The 27,431-nt window shown below is 33.3% G+C and overlaps 3 protein-coding genes across 6 annotated transcripts; 1 reads left to right on the plus strand and 2 right to left on the minus strand.

Moving 5' to 3' along the window:
- Positions 1-5,012: 5,012 nt before the first annotated feature.
- LOC118036778 (uncharacterized) lies at positions 5,013-8,644 on the minus strand. Its single transcript, XM_035042601.2, has 4 exons — positions 6,185-8,644; positions 5,902-6,106; positions 5,645-5,808; positions 5,013-5,571 (listed from the first exon to the last, which is right to left on the minus strand). Exons 1-4 carry the CDS (start codon positions 8,109-8,111, stop codon positions 5,402-5,404), a joined length of 2,466 nt encoding a protein of 821 aa, XP_034898492.2. The 5' UTR covers positions 8,112-8,644; the 3' UTR covers positions 5,013-5,401.
- A 4,824-nt stretch (positions 8,645-13,468) lies between these two features.
- Positions 13,469-17,124, minus strand: LOC118036780 (uncharacterized). Its single transcript, XM_035042603.2, has 4 exons — positions 16,865-17,124; positions 16,196-16,338; positions 15,864-16,100; positions 13,469-14,120 (listed from the first exon to the last, which is right to left on the minus strand). The coding sequence occupies exons 1-4, from the start codon at positions 16,932-16,934 to the stop codon at positions 13,872-13,874; spliced, it is 699 nt and encodes a 232-aa protein (XP_034898494.2). The 5' UTR covers positions 16,935-17,124; the 3' UTR covers positions 13,469-13,871.
- A 1,690-nt stretch (positions 17,125-18,814) lies between these two features.
- Positions 18,815-24,776, plus strand: LOC118036771 (uncharacterized). Of its 4 annotated transcripts, none has more exons than XM_035042588.2 (6): positions 18,815-18,975; positions 19,062-19,150; positions 19,490-19,686; positions 22,050-22,268; positions 22,949-23,174; positions 24,455-24,776. In XM_035042588.2, the coding sequence occupies exons 2-5, from the start codon at positions 19,072-19,074 to the stop codon at positions 23,171-23,173; spliced, it is 720 nt and encodes a 239-aa protein (XP_034898479.1). In that variant the 5' UTR covers positions 18,815-18,975; positions 19,062-19,071; the 3' UTR covers position 23,174; positions 24,455-24,776. The 4 variants fall into 4 exon arrangements, with proteins under 4 accessions (XP_034898479.1, XP_034898480.1, XP_034898478.1 ...); XM_035042589.2 differs by having other exon boundaries at positions 24,471-24,776; XM_035042587.2 differs by lacking the exon at positions 24,455-24,776 and adding an exon at positions 24,059-24,434.
- The last annotated feature ends 2,655 nt before the right edge of the window (positions 24,777-27,431 follow it).

Genomic DNA, 27,431 nt, shown 5'->3' on the forward strand with positions numbered 1-27,431 from the left:
ATATATATATATATATATTAAAAAACTATAAATTTCATATTGAAAAAATAATTTTTTTTTGTAAAATATAGATTATATATATTAAACGGTTTCAAATCCCATATTGAAAACATATTATGTTATTCTTTTATGTTGAAGTATTTAAATAAAAAAAAAAATTATCCCACATTAAAAAAAACTTAACTTGTTTTTCAAATTTTTTATTTTCTTTTTTACATTGTATCAGTGTTTCTATACTTAAGTTTAAGAAATATCACCATGGAAAAAAGAGTGATTTGTTATAATAATAATACACTCCGCACAGGTCAATATTTTTTTTTAAAATGTAAAAAAATATTAAAAATATGAAGAATGTTTTAATAGTGTTATTAAACATAACCAAGTAAGTTAATTTTTAAACTTCTACTCAACTCTTTGCCAAACTCAAGTAATGTTGGTCTGGTATGACGCTTTAGGTTTGGCAGCTAGGGGTGTGCAAAAAAACTGGAAAACCGAATAAACCGAGAAAACCGAGAAAAAATTAACTGAAAAAACCGAACCGATAAAAAAAACCGATTAAACCGATTAGAATAGTTAGGAAAAATCCTGGTTCGGTTTTCGGTTTTGTAATGCAGGAACCGGTTAACCCGGACCGGACCGAACCGGTTCAAACAAAGTCATTATAAATAGAAAAATTATCCCCCCTCTTCTTAACCCTAGCCGCAGCCCCTCTCACTCTCTCTCCAGTAACCTCCTCAAGCCTTCCCTTCTCCCTCTCCCTCTTAGCTGGGTTGTGGTGCAGAGAGGCTGAGTTGTGGTGCAGCTGAGTTTTTGTGGCTGTTGGAGGGAGGCTGTAATGGGTGTCTAGGTGAGAAAGGGTTCCGATCTGTGAGGATGGGGGTGAACTTAGTCAGGTCATTCATCAAACTTTCTATTATTCTAACCCCTGATCCATCCATATCTCTAAATATTGATCTCCATACAATGCTTTCAATGAATGGAACCAGATTGTCTTGGGAAATCTCATTGCCATAATTTTAATTAGGTGAAGAAAATATTGGATTATGTATATTAATGCAGTTTGTTGGGTTCAGGGTTTGTTACTTTGTTTGCTAGGGAAAGAATGGTGAGAGGCCGGTCTGGTTTTTCTTTGCAAAGGGAGGGGCTGGTGACCATCCTTAACAGGGAAAGAGCCAAAAAGGGGAAAGCTCTGGCTCCGGGTGGAAGAAATATGAGCATATAGATTTTCTCAGTTTTTTGAAATCAAGAACCGAACCGGACCGGGCCGAAACCGGTCGGTTTGACTCGGTTTCGGTTCGGTTTTGGTTTTTTTTCAAAAAAAAAAGAGAACCGGTTTGGTTGTTTTTTTCAGTTCAAAACCGAACCGAACCGAAAATGCTCACCCCTATTGGCAGCCATGTCAAACCCACGCATGGTTGCCACGTCCAATTAACTTTTATAAGACCTAAGGTGTTTAGACTGGTATGGTTGTGAGACCCAAGATGTTTGGACTGACATGGTTCCCAGATTCAAGGTGCTTAGGATATGATTGGTACCAGACTCAAGGCACTTGGACTTAAAATTATTGTCAGGCTCAAGTACCCTGGGTTTGGTGCAGTTGTCGGATCCAAATACCTTGCGATTGACGTTTAGAATTTGCATAATTTTCCTGAGTCAGGTAAAGGAAATAGTCTTATTGAGGACCAAAATACTCATGCAAAAATGTTGAATATCCTAGGATATCTAACCAATAATTCCTTGTATACTTCTAATGTATTGTTAAGAAAAAAGTCAGAGTCACATGTATGGGTATGACAACCATGTCCGATCGAAGCGCTTGGGCCTAACATGACCCAAGCGCCTGTGCCTAGCAACCATGCCAAACCCATGTGTCTTTTTTTGAAAATATAGAAATTCACTTATAATTGTTTTCAAAACATATTTATTTTGTATTTTCATCTTTGTTTTTTTAACTAAATATATTTTTTATATTTTCTATATTATTTTATTCTATTTTAGGACATTAACAATATGCATTCCTAAAATTCGGTCATTTTTTTATATTAATCTCTAGTTTTAGTAAAGAAATCATCTACAAAATTTCACAAATTAAGATAGTCAAAAAGATAATAAGTCATTTACATATACAATATTTTCTTTTTCTACAATATAATGTATCAATTCAAAAGTTTAAAAGTTTTCTCTTATGACAATATATTTTAAATTTTCATATATACTAATAGTTATGTAGAATAAACTCTACATATAACAAAACTTTGACAATTAGATCATGTAACATCATTTCAAATTTAAAAATACATGAACCCTTTAAAAAATCATCCAATAGTTAGATAGAAATATAAAATTAATATTTTTATCCACAATGCATACAAAAAAAAGAAGTTTATTTTTGAAGAATTAAAATAAATCACTTAGAACTCAATTTGTTTTTCATTATTTCCTCTTCAAATATAAAAATTTTATTTAATAAGTTGCACAAACAAAAAAGAATTTGCAGTTAAGTTTTATTGTATAAGAATGAAAAATCTTACTTGAATGAGGCAATGTTTATTTTTGCAGTCCAATCATGCTTTTAACAAAATTTAAATTTTTTTACCTAAATGTGTGGGTCTAGCACGTTAACAAGCCCAAGCACATGGGTCTGCCATGGTTGCGAGGCCTAGAAGCTTGGGTCTAGTAACCATGCCATACCCAAGCATCTTGGATCTGACAAACATATCTTATTTGACAAACAACAAACAAATAGGATAATTATGCACTTTAATTGTCAGGAGAGAGAAGAGAGAAAAAAAATACAAATAATCGATTACTAGCGGCAATCCAACCATTATCTGTCTACGTGCGTCATACCATCTAAAAAAAAGTACAGCTGCACATCCAATGAAACTACAGATAACTAGATTTGGCCACCAGAAAACATTACACGAGCCTTTCTAATGGCATGGACGTCATCCATTCACTAAGAAAGAGAAAACCAAAAAAACATCTCGTTAAAAATAAAAATAAATTATTATTATATTTAACAGTAAAATTCTCTTAATTTATAATGATTTTTCCACGTCATTTAGTTTTTTTTATAACAATAATAATTATTATAATAACAATACTTTGTAACCTCGCTTTATTTTCGAAAGTGGATGACGATCGGACTTCATGGCCCAGGAAGAAAAATATACAGAGAATCTTTTGACTCAAATCTACGTGGTTTTAGAAGAACTGGGATATGTTTGGTGTTAGCAATTTAATATGTACTTTAGATTTCAAATGTGTAAGTGGTAGAAATATGTATTTTTTGTGTAGTTGTGTTTTGCTAAAAATAATTTTTCTTTTCATATATGTGCTTATTGTTTTTAGTTAGAGGCCATATGAAATAAAAATATAATGCTATTTTACTCTCCAAATTCACATTATTTAAAATTAAAATTTGATATTTTCTTTTTATTTAAGGCTTTTACTGTTATGATAAATTATTAGATATATTTAAGTTTACCATGTTATTTATAGAATAAACTAATAAACATAAGATACAAATAAGACTCAGTAATTTGTATGCATTTCACATGATATATATAGCTTAGTTTATGTATGTAATGGTAGACTTAGGCTACCTGAATTTTTTTTTATTAGACATAATATTTAATACTCATTGGATTTGATTCATTCACAGGCTCTTGGGAATACTTAGAATTTAATTTAATTTCAATTGTTAAATCAATTCATGTGATTGAAGTTATTTTAAGAGTATTGATTTGAATTTTAAATTAAATTCAAATCATAAAAAAATGACCAAAACAAATAAAAAGATCTCTCCTTTGATTTGCTACATTAATTTCAAATAAAAAATACTATTTCAAAAATACCTTTTTTGTTTTCTCTCAAAAACCCTCCAACAGTTCTCTTTATCATCTCTTTCTTTTCTTCAACAATACATTAGTGTAGAGTTTTGGGTCAAAATTTTACTAGGTAAATTGTCGGTGGCTCAACCTCTATCCACCACATTGAGTCATGGCTTTTCTGCTTCTTCCTCTGTTTTCCTCTCTCTTCATTTATTCAACTTCTTACAACTCTATTTCTTCTCCACAAACCTTTTCTAATATACGAAAAAATGTATTTATTTAGGGCACACACTTGATCTCCAAATCTCTCTCTTGGAATTTATTGGTTGCGAATTTCAGAAATGCAATTTATCTTTGAAATTTAGGATTCTAAAGTTTCTATGTCCTTTGATTCAAGGAGAAACATTAACTAATAACAATGATCCCAAAAAGCAATTTCTGAATTCCTGAATAGTGATCTATTATTTAAAAATGCTTAACCATCTTCTTTCCATAATTATATCGATTAAAGGAGTTTAAGCTTAACCACGGCTTACTAAGTACAACTCACATAACTTATCAGATCAAGCACAATTTTTATATGCATATAACGTATATTCAGATTTTCAGCAAATTTATAAAACGAACAATTCATTTTATATCAACATAGCCACTTATATCCATAAGTTATGCCAAGTCGCCAAGGGCATTCTATATCAAGTTCATGGATTTTAGAGGTGATTCTCATAAAGTTTAGCACTTAGTTTATTTCTTTTAACACTTAATTCATATTTCAGATCATATGATACATATTTAAATTCAAATTTAAACTCGTATCCATATAAATAATATAAATAGCATGAAGCTTGTCGCGGGGTGGTCTAGACTCGGAGTAGGTTCGATCGGTGGCTCAAGAGGCGTTGGTTAAGGAAATGGTGGCCGGAGTCGAATGTGGAAGGAGGAAGAAAAAGTTTGTAGAGGAGAGAGAAAGGCTGACAGGAGAAGAGAGAGAGTTGTGGTGGCTGTTTGGTGGCCGGCTGGTAGTTGTGTTGGCTTCCTATGGTGGAGCTGGTGGTAGCGTGGCTTGGAGGTTGGAAAGGTGGAGAGAGACATAGTTATCAGACCCGACCCGGTAGTTGACCCGGTAAAATGACTGGGTCACGGGTCTTGTGGGTTGACCCGGGTTGACCCGGGTCAACCCGGGTCACCCGGGTCAACCACAAAAACACACATTAATATGATTTTTTTAACATAAAATATCACATTAACATATGTACTAGCATAATTAATTAGCATTAATAGATTAGACAATACATTTATCTTCAAATAAACAAACATTTAACATAATAAATATAAGGTGGCAACATTCAATTCAACTCTAGTTTGCATTATAATCCATAAATCAACATTTTAACTCCATTTTGCATCAGAATCCATAAATCAACATCTTCAGCTGCATAAAAAAAACAAAAGATTTTAGAATATGTTGAACACTTAACACTAATATAATTATAAAAAAAAAAGAGAAAAAAATGGTAAAGTACAAGACCTCTTTGGAATAATCATATTTTTTCTACACAATATCTTTACTTTGGTTGAATATAGGCATTGACTTCTTCAGTGTCCATAGGAGCAAAATTTGAATCAAATACCAATGGAATTGAGCCAACCTCATTAATGTCTATTGAAACATCATCATGCTCTTGTGTATCTTCATCATCACAGTCATCTTCAATCTCATTTATATTTATCAAATCTACAATTGAAACATACTTAATCAATAAACATGATAATCATGACACAAAGTGAAATATCAAATCTTCCATTACCTTCATTTAAAGTATCTTGAATAGTCATGGTTGATAAATCACGACGAAAGATCTCTACTTCTTCAGTTGTTAAAGATGATGGATCATCTTCTACTATCCAATTTTCAGTGTCAGAAAATGCCTCAAAATTAATTGGATCATAATTCCGTCCTTTCCAATAATTTCTACAAAATCAAAGTTAAGGTACACAATATAAGTATCAATGATGCTATGTAATAATATAAATAACTTTTGAAGAATTAGAGAAAAGAAAATACTTTTGTTTTAATCTCAGATTATAGTGGACATAAACTAGGTCATTAAGTCTGTGATGCTCCAATCGATTTCTCTTCTTAGAGTGGATGTGCTCAAAAATACTCCAATTCCTCTCGCATCCTGAAGAACTACAAGTTTGACTTAAAACTCGTATAGCTAACTTTTGGAGATTTGGAGCACAAGTTCCATACAACACCCACCATTCATCTATATACAAAATTAATAAGTTAGATTATATCAAGATAATATTTTTAAATTACTTTGAATATGAAAATAATTACATACCTGGAGGTAAAAGGGTGCGATCATTTTTCGCAGACACTCTACCAAAGTCATGTTCTGCATTTCTAAACAACTTCATTTCACTTGTAAGCTTGCTTAGCAGAATTGCATTTCCATTTGCATACTTCTCAACAACATCTAGAAGTCCGGAAATGGTGTTTATATATCTATCCATTAGATTGACATCATACTGAAATCGAGGATTCAACCAAAATCCCGCTGCATAAAGCTTCCTATACAATTGTCCATCCCATCTATTGTTAATGATGTCTATGAAAGGTTGCACCTTAGTTCTTTTCTTTTGAAATCTCCTCAACATTTCTTCCTTTGCAGAATGGATAGCCTCATATAAATATCCCATAGCAGGTCTATCATCACTATCAACAATTCGTAGAACTCGAACCAATGGTTCGGTCATTAGTACAATTGATGTACATTCTTCCCAAAACATAGAGTTCAATACATTATCAACAAACCTTTTTCCTTTGTTATCTTTAGCATAAGCAGATGAGACCCATTCTCTAGATGTTACCATAGCTCTCAAATTATCTTTGTGTACTAAAATGCTTTGCAAAGTTATGAAATTAGTAGCAAAGCGAGTAGGAGCAGGTCGAAGTATTTCTTTCCCTCCAGTGAACTTCCTCATCAAATATAGTGGATAACAATGATTATAAATATACTTTGTAATACTAGAAGCATGATTAACAACAGAACAAACTGATTGTAGCTTACCAACATCTTGGAGTATGAGGTTGATGCAATGAGCAGCACATGGAGACCAAAATATTGAAGGAAATTCTTCCACCAACAACTTGCAAGCAGCAACATAATTAGAAGCATTATCAGTCACCATATGCACAATATTTTCAGGCCCAACAAATAAAACAACCTCTCTAAATAATTTATGCAACAACACAGCAGTCTTTGAGGCCTCTGATGCATCTACTGTTTTTAAAAAAACAGTTCCTTTAGGGCAATATACTAAGAAATTAATTAAAGTTCTCCTCTTTTGATCTGTCCATCCATCAGCCATTAATGTACAACCGGTCTTCTTCCAAGTTTCTCGATAACTCTCAACAAAAATCTTCACTTCATCAACCGCCTTTGCTAGGTAATAACCACGAAGAGCATGAAAATTTGGTCCTTTATAACCAGCACCCATGGCTGTTATACCATCTATAGCATGCTGATAGTAAACAGAGTTTGCAGCATTGAATGGTACACATGCATCAATCATCCATTTTGCTATAGCAAGATCACATCGTTCGACAACTTCTTTGTTTTTCCAACAACTTTGGAGAGACTTTTGAGCACCATGAGTTGTTCTTGGAATAAAATATGCCCCTAATGTTATATTTTCTTTCTGTTTTCCACATCTTACAGACGATTGTTTAACAGCACCAGTGATTTTACTCTTTCCTTTATTGGCAACCTTCGGTGGTAACATTAGCTTCTTACCATCAACTTCAGCAACATCATCGTCATTATCATCATCATCACCTTTACAATCATCCTCTAATTGTCTAATCATCCTCTCCTCATGCTCTCTTTGTTTAGAGCTATACGGATTGAAATCTGCTTCCATTTCTCTAGCTCTCCTTTTCTTTTCAACATTCCCCTGAAGATTCAGAAGCATTTGATGACGAACATCTGGAGGACATTTGCGGCATTGTTCCACTTCTCCTTTAGTTCCAGCTAAATGTTGCTTGAATCGATTAATACCTCCACCCGCAAAAACTTTGGCACAGTATAAGCATACTAATTTGGTTTTCTTACATCCCACACTAAGTTCAGGAGCTTTTCTGCAATGACCCCATGCTAAATCTGTTTTTCCTCTTATACCACTTGATGTTGATATGGAAATTGAAGGTTCAGATGATTGAGTAGTTGAAGGAGTGTTATTTGAAGTGCTACCATGTTGAGAAGCCATTTTACAAACCTATAGTAAATCAAATCAAACTAACATGATGAATAAAAAGGTTGCATGTGTTGGTTGCTTCTTACTTTCCTAATTGAGAATATATATCACCATTTATATCTCTTCACAAAAGTCAACATTAAACAAAATGAAAATTTATGCAGTTGTATGTATAACCCAACGAAAGCAAATAATCTATCTTATTAGTCGTTAACTTGTTATTCAACACAATTGAAAGCATATGTCATGAAAAGAAAAGGGAAGAACAAAAGAGATATAAAGAGAAAATGGGAAAAAGAAGCACACCTTGAGTTTGAAAGAGGAGGCAGAATGACCGTGCCCTTGTTTTGAAGAACTTTGCCGTTGTTACTACCGGCAGTGGTTGCCTACGTTAAAAAGATGGATTCGATTCCCTTGATAGCCTATCAAGGTCCACGCCTAAATGATCTCTGAAACTCAGATTATATCAGAAACTCTATTCTTCAAATATACAGAGTTAGTTAAAGGATGCTCTTTTAAATACATGTTCATCAATGCAGCTTTTAGATGGACTCCAGGCAAGAAAGTGGCAAAAAGGCTGCTTAATTCAGAGTAAGTTCTTCCCACAAAGAATCTAAACCCATGGTAGCTTGCCTCTGATGCTTTTTCAAGATATTACATTGCCATTAGCCTTCCACAGCAGAAATATATAGAATGCAGAGCAAGCGGAGTCAATATGCAGGGGGGAGATGAGACAGGCAAACACTGGGCAAACTAGGACTTTCACTGAACATGCAAGTGACCTAAAAGATTCACATTCACCACTGCCATTAGTTTTCTTCACGTGACAGACATCGACAGATCCTTCTTATCATTATATCTTAACACTGTTTCTACAGACTTTAATGGACTGATGGTTAAGAAAGTGCTTCTCTTTCAACGTCAAAGTATACTTTTTGTTCAGAATAAATTCAGAATAGCATGAACAAGAGGAACAACACAGTGTATCAACAATCCACCAAGGTTTTAGTCAACATGTGGGCCCATTTTTAGTCATTCACAAGCAAATATCAACAATCCATCATCAGAATATTGCTTTCATGCTTTAAAAGGTTTGAATTCAAAAGGGAAACGCAAGGGGGAAAGAGTATAAATTGTAAACTTAAATACTGTGAAGCAGAAAGAGGACGCACCTGGAATCGAGCTTCTCTTTTGAATTACTGGTGCAAAGCAATGGAATCGAGCTTCTCTTTCGAATTAAAATTAATCAAACTTTGAACGGCAAACAAGGAAATTAGGGTAAAAATTTAGCAGGTGAGTTAGTATATATATCCCGGGTCTCACCCGGGTCAGGCCGGGTCACCCGGGTCAGGCCGGGTCACCCGGGTCAGGCCGGGTCTGGCCGGTTTTTTCCTTGCACCGGTCTTTTGTATTGCCCGGCCCGGTCCAGGCCCCGGGTCGTCCGGGTCGCGGGTCGACCCGCCGGGCCGGGCCGGGTTTAATAACTATGGAGAGAGAGCGAGAGAGAAAATGGCAGGAAAAAAAATACGGAGGAGGCTAGTTTTTAGTGATTTTTGGACCCGATTTTCTTCATGCTCAAACCATGAAATCCACACCTATTTATAGGGGATGGAAGAGAGTAATCTTGTCTACACAGAAGAAAACTTTTGGCCGTTGATTCGATCTCAACCATTGGTTCAAAGTAGGCACCATGAACTATTAAATTTGACAATTCAAGGCTACCTAAGTTGGCCTTTTTAGGCCGACGTCGAGGCCACTGTGTTGTCAATTGGTTTGAACGGGCCATATCCAGAGATAAAGGGATGTTAGGTAATCATTTGCGTGTAAGTTTCGTCAAATTTGGTGGAGATTAGAGGCATTAAATGCACCTGCAAAGTAGGTAACCTAGGCAACTTTTCGAGGAAGATAATGAACAGTGACTGGACGACGTGTCGTCTGGTCACCCTTTTTTTCAAAGTTCAATGTAGTCCTCCACCTTTTAATTTATCTTAATTGCACCTCTAAATGACAATAAACTTTTGATTTAATGCAATTAAGCCAACTTCTAATTTACACCTTTTGCACTTTGATCCTTAGTCTCGTATTTATGCAATTTGACCCTTAATCGACCATTAAACTTTTAATTTTCTTCAATTTCATCCCCAGTTTTTGTCAGTTAAACCCCTATACTTTTGCGCCTTTTACAAAACAAAGGTTGAGGGTAAGTTTTGCTTTATTTTTATGTGAATATGCAACCAAAACTCAGTTTTGAAGTCGACTCATAGTGTTCGGGTTGTTCATTGGGTTTCTTTTTTTTGTATGGTTAGGATATCGCTTGAATTTACAGAACTTGTTTGTTTAAAACAAACACCAATTTGATTTTTATTTTGTATTAAAACTTTAATTTTCTAAAAATCCTTGTAAAAGCATAGGATCATGCATAGTTTTTGAAGAAAATGGAAACACACCGAAGGGTTCTTGGTGCAGAGATTTCGTGAGTAAAAGGGTGTGCTCAATGTGTTATTTGTATGAAACAACAAGAAAAATAAAGGCACTTCATGAACACGTGATCTTATTAACAAGAAAGGCTCATTTAACAGAGAAAGTCTTGTGATATTACGAGTCAAATTACTAACAAGACTAAAACATGTTGAAATATTACAAATTCAAAATAACTTTGCAGACATGATCAAATAGAGAAAATTATTTTGAACACAATAGGGACATGCTCCATTTTCTAACTCTAGTACACTTTCCTTTTATTCAGCCTCCCTACAAAAGCTTTTACAAGCATTTCTTCAACGGTGTGGACAAACACTCCTTTGAATTCAAGTCCCTCAAAAATTTATGTTGCCTTCTTCGTACCCTACTCTAACATTTGGTGCTTTCTGATTTCCCAAGCAATCTGACTCTAGTGCATTTACCGATCCACTGTTTGAAGCATGATTGGGCAGGGAGTTTGTACTCACGTTTGATGCTTCTTCGAATGTTACCCACCTAACTTTAATTAGATGCATGAGCCATTTCTCAAAGGCATTACATGAATGAATATCATGTCCTACAACACTAGCATGGTATTCATAAGTAAGATTTGACTTGTACTAATTGAGGTAAATGGTTATAGAGACGTGAGTGGTTCTAGAGCTACATACCCGATGCTCAACAACTTTTGGTAAATCTCATTTAAGGGTAATGGTAATGGGGTAATTGTTGTTGATCCTTTTGGTAATTTTGGCTTTTGGCTTGATTTTTTTTTTTGCTCAGGTTTTTTGGTGGGAAATAGAGAGTTTGGCAATTTAGGGTGAAGTGTGGTAGTTTTGGATTTGGTTTTTCCTACCCATATAGTCACATTTAACATGGTCGATCTCCTTCATTTTCCTTTTAAAGCCTCTCTTTTTAGTGGGTGTAAAAATTTTACCACTATTAACCCTTTGCTCTATATACACAGTCACTGCTACCATGTTAATGAATTGATGGGCTAAACTACCCATCACATGCTTGTAATATGGTGTTTTGAATGTGTTGGCAAATAGAGTGATCATCTCTTTTTCTAAGAGTAAAGGATGCACATATAGAGCTAAATCCCTCTATTTTTTTGGCATATTCTCTTATGTTTTCTTTGTCCCTCTTTTCAGATTGGATAAGTTGGTTTTATCATGAGTAATATTCATGTTGTACTTCTGCTGCAAAATCACCCACCAGATCTTTCCATCTCTGGATCTTTGAGCTGCTTAGCTTTATGTACCAACTCAATACTACCCCATTCAAACTATCTTGGAAAAAATGCATCAATAATTTCTTATCCTATACTACTTTTACCATTTTATTGTAATAGGAATTGAGATAGATCAAGGCACATTATGTTCTAATATATTTGATGAATTCAGGAATAAAAAATGTTTTTAGTACAACCACAATCAAGATGGACGAGACACATTTAAAAAGTAATACGAGTGTCCTTTTTTTCTATTTATAAGAAAAAGGACAAGCACCCTTTTTCCTCTACCCCATCTATCAATTACAATAACTTTAGATGGAGTATTCTTACAATTTGTAATGGAGTCATCCTCAAATTAAAATTCAAATTGAAATTAACAAAAAAAAAATTGATCCCATTTTTTTTCATAAATAAATAAATTTATGAGAAATAAAATTACCAAAAACATCCTCCATTTTTTACAACTGGTTCTAACCCCTAAGCACGACATCAGCAAATTGATGTCCCTTTTAGGCCATGTTTGTTTCCCGGAAAATAGTTTTCGGGAAATTATTTTTCAAACTTTCATGTGTTTGTTTGTTATTAGGAAAGTTGGTCAACGGAAAACACTTTCCAGTCAATTTTAGTCAAAGAAAATTTTGACTTGGTTTTCAGGAAAGTGTTTTCCCTTTAGCTTTGTTTGTTTTTTCGGAAAGTGGTTTTTGGGAAATCACTTTCCAAACTTTCTTATGTTTGTTTGCTAGTAGGAAAGTTGGTCAATAAAAAACACTTTCTAGTAAAAGAAAAATTTGGCTTAGTTTTCAGGAAAGTGTTTTCCTGTAAAATTTGGGGGGAAAACACTTTCCGGAAGTTGTGAAAAATTTAGAAATATCATTATTTGCTGATTATATCAAATTTAATCCTCAAACTTTTGATTGCTATATATATTTTGTTTTGAATATTTATTTTTCAATTTCATCTCTTAAAATTTTATTTTTATATTAACTTTAGTTCTTATTTTTATAATTGCTATTTGCTTTTTCCTTATCATATTTTTATTGAAATTTTTTATATATCAAATTTGGTCCTCATTCTTTTGATTGTTACTTATTTTATTTGAAATAATTTATGAAATGTTGATTATTATTATTTTAATTTCTTCATCTTTCATTTTTTTTTAATTTTTTAGTTTTGATCTCTATTACTTTGATTATTATTTATTTTATTTGAGATAATTTATAAAATTATATTTTTTTTTCAATTTCATTCTCATTTAACTTTCCTCATTATTTTAATAAACTTGAGAAAAATAAAATATTAATAAGTTATTTTTCAGCTCATTTTCCATGACATAACCAAACACTGGAAAGTGTTTTCCAACTTATTTTCCATTACACTACCAAACATCGAAAAATACTTTCTCCGAATTCACTTTCCCTGAAATTCACTTTCCAAAAGAAAACTACTTAGAAGAAATTGCCTCTCAATAATATCCTGCATGAACACACACGCACAGTCATCAGTATGAGCCCTCGGCAAAAAATCTAGAGGCCAACCGTTCTCTGTTGTGAATGGCTACTGCACTAAAAAAGAGGGAGAGTGGCAATTTCAGGTACAAGATCACTAATCCAATACAGCTTCCCTGTAAGTTTATAGAAATCCAAACATATAGATGCATGACATGACACAGACATTCTAGAGATATAAATAATCTTCAAGTTAGTCATACGAGCCACATTTCATTACAAGTCTCTTAAAACTGTTTCAATTACATGTCTATACAAGTTGCATAATCAAAATAAAAGAAGTTTATCAAATCACTTATTTCAAAAAATGAAACCAACAAAGCAATGACTACCGCCATTGTCAGCAAAGCCAGCTAAATGTCGTGAAAATTTTCCTTCTGTCAAATTTCCTTTTGAACTTGTGGTTCCTGATTTGAGCACTTGAACAGAGGAGAGAGAGAAAAGTAATGGAAATGATAGAGCTAGGAAACCACGTATGCTTGCTGAGAAACTTGCCAAAAGGAAACTACAAAAATACATTTAGCTAACTACTGTACGAGAAGAAAGTTTGCAAGCACATTTTGCGTGAAACTATGCACATAACCCTTGCAAAATATTTAATGGTGCCTTCTCATGCTCCCTCCTGTAGTCTTTTTGGTTCAGTATCTTGTCACCTAAAGCTTGATTTTGCATTTTGAGCACCATATTCCGCTGTCTCAGATTCTCAATCTCATCCAAAAGCTGCATTCTTTCAGATGCCCAATTATCCCACTTGGCATTTTGACACAACATATTGCGTTCATTTTCTAGCAGCACCATCTCAAGTTGCTTAGGTCCAAGCTACAACAGTAAAGAAAGCATTGTCATCCACAAGTTCACTAGCTTGTTACAGGTAGAAACATTTGCAACCACAATTTACCGACAATAAAAAGATATGAGACAATGGTCGTTAACATGACTATCACTGTAACCGGTATTTAGCTATACAAAGAGGACGCAAAGTAAATCAAAGGATTTGTTCAATAGAAACAAAATCAGTATGTGATTTGCCACACAGTCAGTTAAAGCTAATCAGTTACCTAGCATTACAATCTTACATCAGAATGTGAGTGTGATGGAAACACTAGAACCTCGAGCTATATTCACACTTCAACTAGCTTCAGATGCATCAAATGTAAGAGTTGAGCAGACAGTGAAAATAGTCCCAGATAGATTGGCATGGCTGCACTAAAAACCCAGGGCAATGGAGACTAGACTAAAACCCTGAAACCAAACTCATGGAACTAATACAACTCATAAGATTCATCTGATTTACAAATATGTAAAGAAAAATAGAATTAACATTAGCGGAGTACAAAACCTCTTCATCCAACTTACCTTTTAGAAATGTATTCTTAACATTGACTTGCCTGATTAGGCATCATCGTAACAATAGAAAGACAAGGATATATACAGTACGCTTGAAGCCTTGCTACAAGCCCTGAAGATTTAAGCAAAGTGATCAATAGCTTCCTATTATGTGTAATTGGCTGCAATTTTTATAATCTCTTCTTTTTTTTTCAGAAATTTTGCTCAACAAAGATAAAGGAATACAACTTATAAAAAGATCTTGGGATTTAAGACAAAAATCAAACACAAAGCTGCACAGATTGACCCCGCTTTGAGGAAGACGGGAAAAAAGGAATTCAACTGGAGGCACTTCAGGTCAGCAACTTAAGAATTTTAGTGAAACTCAACAAATAAAAATTTCCATATCCAGCTAGAGCAGAAGGGATGGACATGATTGCACAGGATAGCAGTAAAGATGAAACCAACTGAGTAAGACTACAGAAGTGATACACAAGAGACGGATAGACTGAACCAAGGCAAGAGACACCCAAAAAACCACGTAACAGCACCGCACCAATTGTATCTTATAATTTAATATAATCCTCAGCTTTCTCCTTAATTTTATGACAGATCAACATCCATCACCATTCATTAATATATCATCATGATCATCGATATTTGTAGAGATGCTAAAGTAATACATACAGATTCACCTACAGCCATATAACTGGACTGAACCAAGGAGGCAGTAAGGCACCAATTGTATCTTAAATTTAATGATATCCTCAGTATTCTCCTTGATACTTTATGATGGATCAACATCCATCAACATTCATGGGTGGATCATCACAGATTTACATAGTTAATATAAGTAATAGTTCGAGATTCACCATTAGCTTTTAAGACTAATCACCAATTGACACTTTCTTCATATCTAGCTATCAACTACTCATTAAAAGTTTTGTCTCGCGTAATCTGAAGACTTCAAGAAGCCTAAATGAGGCATATTAATAAGTGTTAATTCATATGCCCAAACAGGAACAGTGCAATACCAACAAATAAATCAGCTCAGCCTAGATGAATAATTTTAAGGGGATGGTTGCAAGAAAAAAAAGAACACCCGCACACATACATACATGCATACACATACACATACACATACACATACACATATATATATATAGATACATACATACATACGTGTGTGTGTGTGTGTGTGGAGAGAGAGAGAGAGAGAGAGAGAGAGAGATGCACCATTAGTTGTTGCACAACAGGGTTATGTGACAGTGTCTCCAACAGATTTTCTTGGTTAGAAATGACTTTCTTTGAGTTGCCAATCTCTCTTTTAAGGTTCCCTATCTCAACTTCTTTTGACTGCAATTTTTGAACCATTGAATCATTTTCTTTCCTACAAGACTCCTTCTCCCTCTCCAAATGAGCATTTTCTTCCCGAAGAATTTGCAAGTTACTCCCCAGCTCTTCTTTCCTTATCTGCCAAAAATAAATTAGGATATATATATAGAAAAAACATGATTTCTCTAGCTATTTGCCTCACACGAGGAAGACCAGAAGGTACAGTGCTATACCTTACAACGTTGTCGATAATTGGCATCGATTTTTCTTTTCTTCTCCTTTTGATCTTCTGGAGTTACAGCAATGTTTATTCCATGTTGTGGTACTCCTGGTTGGGCCAACATATGTTGAGGCACTGTCAGCATGTTTGCTTCCTCTGAGCCCATACAACAAATTCATCTTAGTAACAGTTCAAACAATTCTCTATGAATAACTCTAGAACGTGAACTACCATCAAGCAAAGTAATTTGTGAGATGAATTTGTTAAAATTGCGAGCAAACCACAACTAAGCATGAACATAGAACGAACACGCATTCATTCTTAAGCCTCAAAATACATCTTTCCATTAATGTTAGGATGGTTACGGTAAAATGAAAGCATGAAAAGGAGAAATGATGGATTTTGACCCATCCATCTTGTTATTCCAAAAACAAGGAAAAGCGAAGGACAGATTGTAAATTACAAGCGAGGCATAGGGAAGGATCCTTTATTTCCTTCCTCAGTTGTTCATACATCATACCAAACATAGAAAATATCAAAAACCCAACAATGAAGCTCGCATGAGAAAAGTGGAAACAGGGTAACCCCAGATATGATCGAGCATTGAAGATAATATAAAAGAAACGATTGACAAGTCTTTTCGTAGATCTAACAACAATTGTAAGTTCAGAAGTAGTTTTACCTGTTGAGTAGTGTTGTAGTGGGGTGTAGTGGGGAACCGTGTCATTCAGTAAACCGTAAGTCATCTTCATCGGAAATTCAAGAAGCTATGATTGTGTACAGAAGAAGTACTTTAAATAAAAGAAGAAAAATCCGCTGGGTAGCTGCGGCTGCGTTTTAATACATATGACAGAATGGAGTCGCACGAAATAAGGTCCATGCCGCGCGATAGATTCCTCGAATTGTAATGAAAACGCTGGGTAACGGCCGGTTCTTGTCTTCCAAGTTTCTCTCGTCACTGTTTAAAAGCGTAAGTATTTAAAAATGTAGCTTAGGTTATTTTTTTAACTGTTTTTATTTAGAAATATATTAAAATAATATATTTTTTATTTTTAAAATTTTATTTTTTATATCAACACATAAAAATAAAAAAAAAATCTTGAAAAAAAAAAAACATGTACAAATTTAAACATGCCTGCCCAAATTGATAAATATATATCCATACAAGAGGGATGGTGAGTTATAAAGAGAATAAGAAAATTAAAATAAACTTAACTCATAACATTTATGTTAGCCCTACTCTGGGTTAATATGAAGTTGTATTCTTTTATATATTTTAAGTTCTTTTGAACTGAAGCTATCAAACTCTTGCATCTATTCTGAAAGGAGGTAAATTCTATTTAGTAATTTAGAAAAAAAAAAAAGTAGAAATTGAAAAAATAACCATGCAGTAAAATAAAATAAATTTCTAATTGAAAAATCCGAAACAAAGGGAGAATTTCAGACGCGGCCATGAAAGAATTGGGACAGAAATGATCCTATCCTTCTAAGTTTATTTTGTTAATTTCTTTTTTATAAAAAAAACTAAGTTAACGCTGGTAAGATACGATGCTTCAAGTTCTTAAAAGTCTTCAGTATCTTAATAAATCGGAGCATCATCGCTCGGTACGAACGTGTCACCATGTGCTTGCGTTCTACACCGCAAGAGCCCCCTAAGTATGAACATAAAGTACGAACGGTGTTGGCACCAGGGGCGGAGCGAGGTGTATTTTACAGAGGAGGCTGAAATTAATATAATAATATATATTAGTAAAAAGTTTATTTATTTAAATTAAAAATATTAAATAATAAAAGATTTTAAAATGTTTTGCAGAACCCGGGCCTTGCTTCCCACCTCCTGGCTCCGCCTCGTTGGCACCATACTAGCATTGCTACATAAAGTAAGACCATGTGCTTTGCTTGTTGGACCGACGCTTGCGGGGCCAATAGAGATGAGGTGGCCCATGAATGGTACGTCGAGAGATGATTTGACAGCGAGATGGATGAGCTCTCCAAGGCTAACAAAAGTCGTCCTTGTTTCTGTCTTTCATATGTTTTATGAATTCGAAGGATGTCGTGCGATATCCCCCGATTTCGCTCGCCAAATCAACTTTATCTCTCTCTCTCTCTCTCTCTCTGTGTTTTTATTTTTATCCCTTACTTTTTTTTTTCTTTCTCTCTACTATCCCTTCTGGTCAAAATAATCTACAGAAAGCCTTAACAAAAAGTTAAAAAAATTATACATCATGATAGTCAAGCCGAGAAATCAAATTAATTTAATATATTGTTGTTTAAATATATATATATATATATATATATTTTAAATGACATGGTTTTAGTAATTTAGAATTATTTATCAATAGACAAAACGCTCATTGAGCCAATTGAACAAAATAACTTATCCCATTAAAATTGATCGATACGAATTTATTTATATCTTGACATCGCTATATATCTTTTAAATACTTGGTCTCAAACTTTGGAAAAGCTAGCAGAAGTTTTCAAAAATGTTGGAAGACCATAGTTTTGCTTGTTGGACCGACGCTTGCTGGGCCATTAGAGATGAGGTGGCCCATGAATGGTACGTCGCGAGAGATGAGACGATTTGACAGCAAGATGGATGAGCTCTCCAAGGCTAACAAAAGTCGCCCTTGTTTCTCTCTTTCAAATGTTTTACGAATTCGAAGGATGTCTTGCGATATCGCTCGATTTCGCTCGACATGACCAAACTAACTTTTCTTCAGTCTTCTTATAAAAAGCAACACCCTCTCGTCAAATTTACGAAAAGCTAGCTAGCTGCCTGCTGCTCCAAAGGTTCTTATCCATTCAACTGTTTTGACTGTTCGTTAGTTCTTCAGCCGGTTGGCTCATGAGCTTCAATTGCTTTTCTTTTTCTCCAGAAAGCCAGCGATGGATTACGAAAGTCCGTGGCGACATCTCTTTGAAGCATCTCTACCTCCACCTGCACCTGACTTTGAGGCTTATAATGGTAAGTGTATTTCTTCCATATAGCCGAGATTTATTTCATTTCATCTTTGCTTTAGAAAGCCGATTGATCCATTTCAGTTGGAATACTTGGATCTAGTAAGTTCATTTCACCCTGTATCTCATCTTTTATTATTACACATACCATCTGCTTCTCAAACCCACGGAGGTAAAATAACTATGCTGGTGAAGAAAGGACACACACACACACACAGGCGCGTGCGTTCACACACACACGTATACATACCAATACATGTTTCGGTAAATACCTGCTTCAAGAGTCTTGGTCTTTTATGTACTTAAAACACTGCTGAGGGAGGAGCACCATATTCGTCGTTGACAGAATTTGAAACCGATCAGAAGGCAAGGGGAAATCAGCAAGCCTTTAACTACTTCTTAGCAGCAGGCCCAGGTAGTCCTCATGAGTCTTCAAATATAACAGATACTGATAAGAAAGGACAGGATCTGGAAGCAACTAAAGATCAAGTTGCAAAGAAAAGAAAGATTGCTATTGACAAGGCATATCGTGAACGATGCAGGGTAAACACCATTGCCTATCTATTTACTCTTTTGCTTTCTTTTTCCTTGATTAGTCTTTTATTTTTAGTTCAAAGATCATGGCATCCAAGAGCATTTGAATTGAATATGTACGGAGATTTTCTAGAGTAATGTACTTGAACCCAAATTGATCTTAGAAATCCAGTATCGCGAAGGGAGATGTTCCCTAATTCCAATTTTTTTATTGTTCCTAAGGTCTGGCCGGTCATTTGAAGAAGTAGTGAAAGAAAAATAGAAAAAAACAAAAAATAGTTGAGAAATCTTTGATCTTGCTATATAACCTCTTGGTAAATTATGGGTACAATTCAACAATAAAAAATAAAAGTTATGCGTGTTTTTGTCAAAAAATTCATTATTTAGACTCATCCATTTGGTCCAATAATTTTATTTATATAATCTAATTATAACAAATTCCTATCTAACAACTCGATAGAATCATTTAAATTGTCTGTATTTTTTCTTGGATTTAGATTTATCTATTTGGCCCATAAATATATCTGCTAGATATCAATCTAATTATAACAAATTCATAACTGAAAAGTCAAATTCCTCATAATCTCCTACATGATTATGAAATGCTCTTTATTTTAAAATGCATTGAATAGTTTGTAATTTTACCATGTCATCAAAAGTTTGTCTCAAAACAGAACGAGAAGTCGTCAATGGTAGTAGTTATACAAATTATAATATTATTGATTTTTTTTTTTAAAGGCTAGACTCAATTATATCATTAGGGAGGCACAACTATTGTATCATTAATATCAAATCAAAACCAAAAATTATAATCTAGCCAACAAGACAATGACTAGAATCAAAATAGAACAATAACCATATGTATTATGTTAATGCCATACAGAGCATATATTGCATTTGAATGACTCTGGTGTTCTTTTAATGTTTTAGCTTATATTAAAAAACCATACATGATTGCAACTTTCAAGAAAATTTATAGACATGCATCTATAGTATAACACTAAAACAAGATCAATTAACAGAAAATCACGTCTACAAGAGGGAAATTGATATTTCCCAAAAACTCATGGTGCAAATTTTTTTTTCTTTTAAAAAATCAGCATTTTTATAGGCTCTACCATATATTTACATTTAAATTACGAATTGCCATGCATAGGGACAAACTATTAGCTTATTTATCTACTGACAAGTCTATTAACCAATAATAGCACAACATTTATCCTTTTATCTATCAAATGAAAAATTAATTATGAAACCTGTTTTTTCTAAAAATTCTTGCACCATGAAAATTTTGTCTAAATAAATGTAAAAAGATGGAAGATATATATGCATATATGTAGTACCAAACTCTATTCCAATGAACTCGCAGCTCAATTGAAACTAGTGTCTCCTCTCTCTTTTTAAAATATTTAAAGCTCCAACCTCTCCTTTATATATATATATATATCAAACATTCATGTTAAACAGATATGCTCCCTTTTTAAATTTGCTTAAATTATAATTTGATTGTGGGTGCAAATTGTTGATATTTTAAACTTATGAACTTGCAAAGAAACATGCTAAAAAAAGGTTATGGTAGTATAATAATAATAAAAAAAAAAGTGAAGTGAGAATAATACTGCCAAATTGATAAAAGTTGTAGAGAAATTCATATAGAAATCTCAATCACTAAAATTATGGCTACCTCGTTTTGATTTACATATATGTTTCTTTGGGTTGACCTCCTTTAGGTAGTCTAACGTGCAACATCACCCTTAAGAGGAGGGTGTTGCTACCATTGAGGTGCCTTTTTTTATTCATGAGTAGGTTCAATGGAACTTAACTACGTTCAATGGAGGATTGCGTTCCCCTATTAAATCATTACTGGATGGGGCTTTGCTGCCTATTTATATAAGCTTTTCTTTCTAATGTGCAGATGTAGGGCTATTCATTATGGTTTATATCTTAGTCAATACATGTTTAAATCCATTTTAATAATTAAATTAATGACTGCAGAAGAATTATCAACCATAAATGCTAGTTAGTTAGGACAAATAATGTAAACATTTTACCTTGCCCCTATACAGGTGAGCCTTTTAGGCTCTGCACTTAAACTTAGATAAAAATCATGGTCTTTATGCGAAAAATGAATTTAAGGAAAACGTGGATGGGTAATGTGAATAATCATAATTGTGTCCTTAAAGCATCATGTTAATGGAAAAATATATATAAAATAGTTTCAGTTTAATGATTTCCCCTAAAAACCTTAAATGAGATGATGAGCAATTCTTCGTTGACTTAAACATTGCTCTGAGTATAAAACTGGATCTTTTCATTTTTCTTTCAGGCTCATTGAGGCAAAAGAATTGAGAAACTTTCACTTTTCCTTGTAGAAAAACAAAATTGAGACCGAGAGAAACTTGGAACAGCTAAGGAAAGAAAACGATCGATTAAAAGGAGAGAATGCCTTCTTTAAAACGGAAGCAGATCGGACTAGACAAACTTTGCAATCTCAAGAACAAGAGATGAAGCGACTTAGAAAAACAATTGTTCTACTGAAGGAGAAGCACGATAAACAAAATACTGTTGTGGAGGTCCTTTCAAAGCGACTAGTAAGTGTTTTTCTATTGAAAAATTAATAATTTGTTTATTGATTATTAGTTCTTTTTCTGTAATAAAACTGAATATGAAGAGTGGCAGACCTCATTTACTATTGGGATTATTGTACTTTTCATAACATATATTTGAAGAGGAACTTTGCCGGTTTTAAATCTATTGATGGTTAAATACCGGTGCCCCAAAAAAAAACAAAAATTGTGCATTTTCCATGCATCATTAATTTAGGCTTATTGATAATTTTCCCATCTGAGGGATATAAATGAAATTCAAGCATTAAACTCAAAAGGATTAGTAGATATTGATGAAATCCATTAAAATAACAATCACAAGAGTCCAGACCACTAGCCTGAATTCTGTTTGTCTTTCTTTTAATATGGAACTGCTGCTCATGAATCATGATTGACTATTTGCATTGCCTTTAGTAGAGATTTATCCAGCCCTTCCTGTACTACTGGTTTAATAACCTTTAAATCTTGTAATCCATTTTTGAAAAGCAAAGAACCAACCTCCTACTAATTTCAGACTCCATGTCTACTTCGTTGCAATGATATATACCTTCTACTTTTTGGAATTAAAGAACAATTATTCTACCTTTATTTGCTAGCTTTTGATTGGTCACTAACAAATTTTATCTATACCTTACTATTGTTTATTTTCCTTCCCTTGCTGACAGGCTGGTGCCAATGATACTGATCTTCAGCGTGAAAATACAGAGCTCAAAAGTAAAATTATACTGTTAATGAGTCAAGTTAATGACCAAAACAATGTGGATAAACTCCAGCTTCAAGAGAAGAATGCACAACTAGAACATGAGAAGAGTTCGCTTGAAGTGATAGTTCAAGCATTATGTGAGAAGATCAACAATGAGAAGGGCCATGAAGGAGACCATGCATCATAAGGTAACCGACTTAATGCTGCTATGAACAATATGTTTTTCATGTGAAGGGGAAAATTACGAAAACCAACCTTCAGTTGAAGCATACTTTGCATCTTCATATTTAAAATTTTTCACTTTGTATCCTTTTCTTCATACTTTTGAACTGTTTTTACCCAGCCAATACCTTGCAATCATTGAAAGTTGTGATTAGAAGAAATGCCGCAAAACAGGTTAAAATGTTTATTCAATGATTTGAAAAACTTTTTATCTCTAGTTGCAGACTCATAGTTAAGAAGGTTTGCTTAATTGTTTGACTTTTTGCATTTCAAACCTGAGAGCTAATATAAAAAATGTTTATCTAGAAGATATTCTTATGAATTTACCAAACTAATATAAAAAATGCATCCTTAAAATTATTCAGGACGAGGATTGAGTCTCAGTTAACTTTGAAGCTAGTCTAAGAATACTCTTGTTAGAGTTAATATAAAATTATTCCTAGGATCTCACAACAATTTAAACTTTTAGTTTAAGATAGTTTTTTTGGATATAGTATCAGGATTTCAAAGAGATCCAACGGAGCAAAAATCATTGAACTCAAGCTATTTCATAATTCTAAATGATAGGATTGCAAGTAAAGATAAGTGTTAGAAAAACCATCAAAATAAATACAAGAACATAAAGCAACATAAAATGTTTAAGACGGATCACCCATCGCAAGACTAAATTTTTTGGATGGAACACAGACTCAATTATCAATTTAAAACGGTGTAACTCGAATACATCAAAAAGACTAAAAAGTTTATGATTATGATAAATGATTCATTCTCAACTTATTATTTTATATCTTTGTATTTATTTCATATGGGATAGTTTCTCTAACAAAGTATTGAATCTAAATTTGTGGAGGGAATTCTAGCTTAGTTCCAAAAGGCATTATATTGATGATGCTGTAGTTGTGAGCATCACATGGTTAAGTGTGTCGTGACGGTGTTTGGTTGTCGTTTTCGGTGGATACTTCCAACAATACACATGGTTTGGCGAAGGAAGCTCAGGTACTGTTAGAAACCTGGTGTTTTGTTTAAGAATAAACTCCTGTCTTGCAGGAGCCAGCAATCCAGTTTGTTAGAGTTGATTAAGTCAAATAATGACTTGGTCATTAGTCTCTGTTTTCTGTTTCCACAATCTTCATGTGGGTTGTTTTTCTTTGATTCCAAGTTGTAATGGCTATTTAAGCCAAAGGCATTCTATTAAATAAAATGAATACACAGTTAAAGTTGTGCGAGATCTTTGGTATTTTAACAGGTACTATTACTATTAGGCACCCATGATGAACATCAGTGCTCGGCTCTTAGGCAATTCATGCAAATTTTGAAAATAAAGATTTGCTATGAGAGATGGTGATCCAGATGTTGTTGGAAGCGATAAAGGGTATAGTTAGGACTTGCAATGGTAGGGGTATTGGATAGCAGCTCAAATACTATTATATTAGAAATGATATTTTTTTAATATATATATGTATTTGAGCAGCGTTGAGCCTTAAGCCCTATTCTTTTATAAACTCATGAGTTGTGCTTGTTTTCATTTTTGTTCATTCTAATGCTTATAATTTTGGTTTTTGGTGGTTTGTAGTCAGGGTTTTGGTTTTGCTGTAGTCTAGTCTCTTTTATTAGGGGAATTTTTATTATTATTATTAGATGCTTGTTATGTTATAGAAATAATTAAAACAGCTAGGTAAATCATTCTAGTCATTAGTCATCCATCGTACACCAAGATATAATGTACTAAGATATAATATACTGGATTATATATTTTCTCTTCGAGATTTTTTACTATTTGATGAATTCACGCCAAGATTTTTTCCACTTAAAAATATACCTTCAAGATTTTTTTTTGGTGAAATTACTTCACCAATTCCAAGAGTTTTTACCTAATTTTTAAAAGTTTATAAATGTGATTTTTGTTATTGTAATTTACTTTTTTAATAGAGTAGATATTACAATTGAAATTTCAAGTATCTCAATATAGCACTTATAGGATTAGAAAGTGTTTAAGTGTAATGAAAATGAGAATATATATTCTTGTGCTAGATTATGAAGATTTGATTACATAAATTTGAGTATAATCAATGATTGATATTCTTTAGTGTTTTTGCACTTGTAATAGTTTGTATATGATATATGTTCAAAATCCCTCCATGATTTTGTAATTATATAAGCTATATATATGTTCTTAACAAAAACTAGTCATTTATAGCTGTTATAGTCCCTATAACAACTCAAATGGTTGATCAATTCAAATTAGTCAAGCCAATCAGTCGATTGGTTTTTATAGAATTATCAGGTGTTCATCACTAACAAATAATCGATTGTTCGGTTCACTTAATCATAGCAAACAATTGACTGGTTCATTTAGAATCTTTGTTTCACCTAGATTAACCTAGGTGAATTCTTTAAATTGTCTATAATAGATTATATCGTATTATTTATTAATTCTTTCAAATACATGCATACTAAAGTGTGTGTGTTTGTTTTACTTGTGCTATCAAGATGTGATAAAATATAAAGATGTAAAACATGACATTAAAATTTTTATAAAATTCTCCATGTGAGAACTTTATGACAAGTACCCGTGAAAAAAGGTCTAGAAGTCTTAGTGAAAAATCTCCATGTGACTTGCTAAGGATGATCTCAATGAAATATCCACCGATTGATCTTACCTAAATAAAACTCTTTAACTATGATGAGAGAACAACTTTATTCAATCACAACATATTCTCCATTTTCCATTCGACACAGGAAGTGACCTTCCTTGAATACAATGGTTTTTAAAACTAACATTTAAGGACAATATAGCCTGAATAAAAAAAGCGAGGCACCTTCACACAAGTTAAGGTGGTGTTTGTTTTTTAACATAATAACTGAACATTTAATAAAGAGCCACCTTGTCTAAGTATTCAGGTACCCTCCTTATTTAGGAATAAAAGAAATGCTCCTCTATAACTAGTTCAAAAGGCACATTACATGAGGAAACAAGATGGATAGATGGTTCCAAACTTGATGGCACGTATTTTCAAGGCCTCGGTCTGTTCAAATCACACGTATAAAAAAACCATATTATTTTAAACTGAGATAACCTTATTTTGAGACGGGAAAATGATGAAAGGTGCATCTCTTCATCTTGACATGCCTGACAATCTCTCTACTGGATGCCAAACCTCACTTCTTTACAAGCTTTCAAGATTCCTGAACCAAACTTACATGGTATTACATAAGGGATAAGGGTATTTTTTAAAAGTAAAGATTCCTGAACCAAACTTACATGGTATTATATAGAATGTAAATTCTCATTATATATAATACATGAACAAATAGAAGATCCAATATCATAGGAAATAATAAAAAAAATGTAATAGATATAGTTGAGAATATCTTATATACTAGGAAAGGGAAAATATATACATGATAACAAGTCATCTAAGATCAAAGAAAGAATTCCTCATTATCATCTACAATATCCATAGTATGCCCCTCGAGCTAAAGAAGATTTAGTAACTTGAAGTTTGTCCCTGTAGTGACAAATCATGCAATGGAGAGAAAAGATTGGTAAGTAAACCAGCAAGTTAATAACTTATATACCGAATCCAAATTATAACATTAGAGGCTTTCTTATGAACATTATAGAAATCAATGTCCAAATGCTTTGTCTATATGTTAATTGAAGAATTAGTGGTAAGAAAGGGAGTACTCATAGATAATAGGAGAGGTAGATGGTGAAATATCAATATTTTTTTAGAATATTGCATAGTCAAAGAAGTTCAACAACAGTAGGGGAGATTGCCAAATATTCAACTTTAATACTTGAGCATGAAACAATTTATTTCTTGCTAAATGTCTAAGAAACTCATATACCAATATAGAAAATAAGCAAACTTGTAGTTAAACACCTTCTATCTGTACATCTGACTTAATTCACATCTAAATATGTTGAATTGACACACAGTTGTGTAGAAAAAATAAAAAGATCATGACTAATAATTCTTGTCACATACTTGAGGATACATCTAGCAGCCTTGAGATAAATGGTAATAGAGGCCTTCATGAATCGACAAAAAGAGTTCATAGTAAAAGAAATATTATGAAAGTAACTAATATACCAACAACAGTTAGTATACCAATTACTTTCATTTTAAAAACATATCTTTAAACACGTGGCATGGATTATTAGTCACGGTCTTTTCATCTCTCTTACAGAAATGCATGTCATTTTAACATATTCATAA

The sequence above is a fragment of the Populus alba genome, chromosome 1, assembly GCF_005239225.2.
Source record: "Populus alba chromosome 1, ASM523922v2, whole genome shotgun sequence".
NCBI classification, from domain to species: domain Eukaryota; kingdom Viridiplantae; phylum Streptophyta; class Magnoliopsida; order Malpighiales; family Salicaceae; genus Populus; species Populus alba.

What these genes read in the sequence shown, in the direction of transcription:
- LOC118036780 (XM_035042603.2), bottom strand. Translation starts at nt 16,934, where the DNA reads ATGAAGATGACTTACGGTTTACTGAATGACACGGTTCCCCACTACACC. An exon ending in ACTACAACACTACTCAACAG is followed by an intron (nt 16,339 to 16,864) that starts GTAAAACTACTT and finishes GTATGGGCTCAG; the next exon opens with AGGAAGCAAACATGCTGACA. An exon ending in ATTATCGACAACGTTGTAAG is followed by an intron (nt 16,101 to 16,195) that starts GTATAGCACTGT and finishes TATTTTTGGCAG; the next exon opens with ATAAGGAAAGAAGAGCTGGG.
- LOC118036778 (XM_035042601.2), bottom strand. Translation starts at nt 8,111, where the DNA reads ATGGCTTCTCAACATGGTAGCACTTCAAATAACACTCCTTCAACTACT. An exon ending in TCGCACCCTTTTACCTCCAG is followed by an intron (nt 6,107 to 6,184) that starts GTATGTAATTAT and finishes TTTTGTATATAG; the next exon opens with ATGAATGGTGGGTGTTGTAT. An exon ending in TCAAGATACTTTAAATGAAG is followed by an intron (nt 5,572 to 5,644) that starts GTAATGGAAGAT and finishes TTTCAATTGTAG; the next exon opens with ATTTGATAAATATAAATGAG.
- LOC118036771 (XM_035042588.2), top strand. Translation starts at nt 19,072, where the DNA reads ATGGATTACGAAAGTCCGTGGCGACATCTCTTTGAAGCATCTCTACCT. An exon ending in CATATCGTGAACGATGCAGG is followed by an intron (nt 19,687 to 22,049) that starts GTAAACACCATT and finishes TTTTCCTTGTAG; the next exon opens with AAAAACAAAATTGAGACCGA. An exon ending in AGGTCCTTTCAAAGCGACTA is followed by an intron (nt 22,269 to 22,948) that starts GTAAGTGTTTTT and finishes CCTTGCTGACAG; the next exon opens with GCTGGTGCCAATGATACTGA.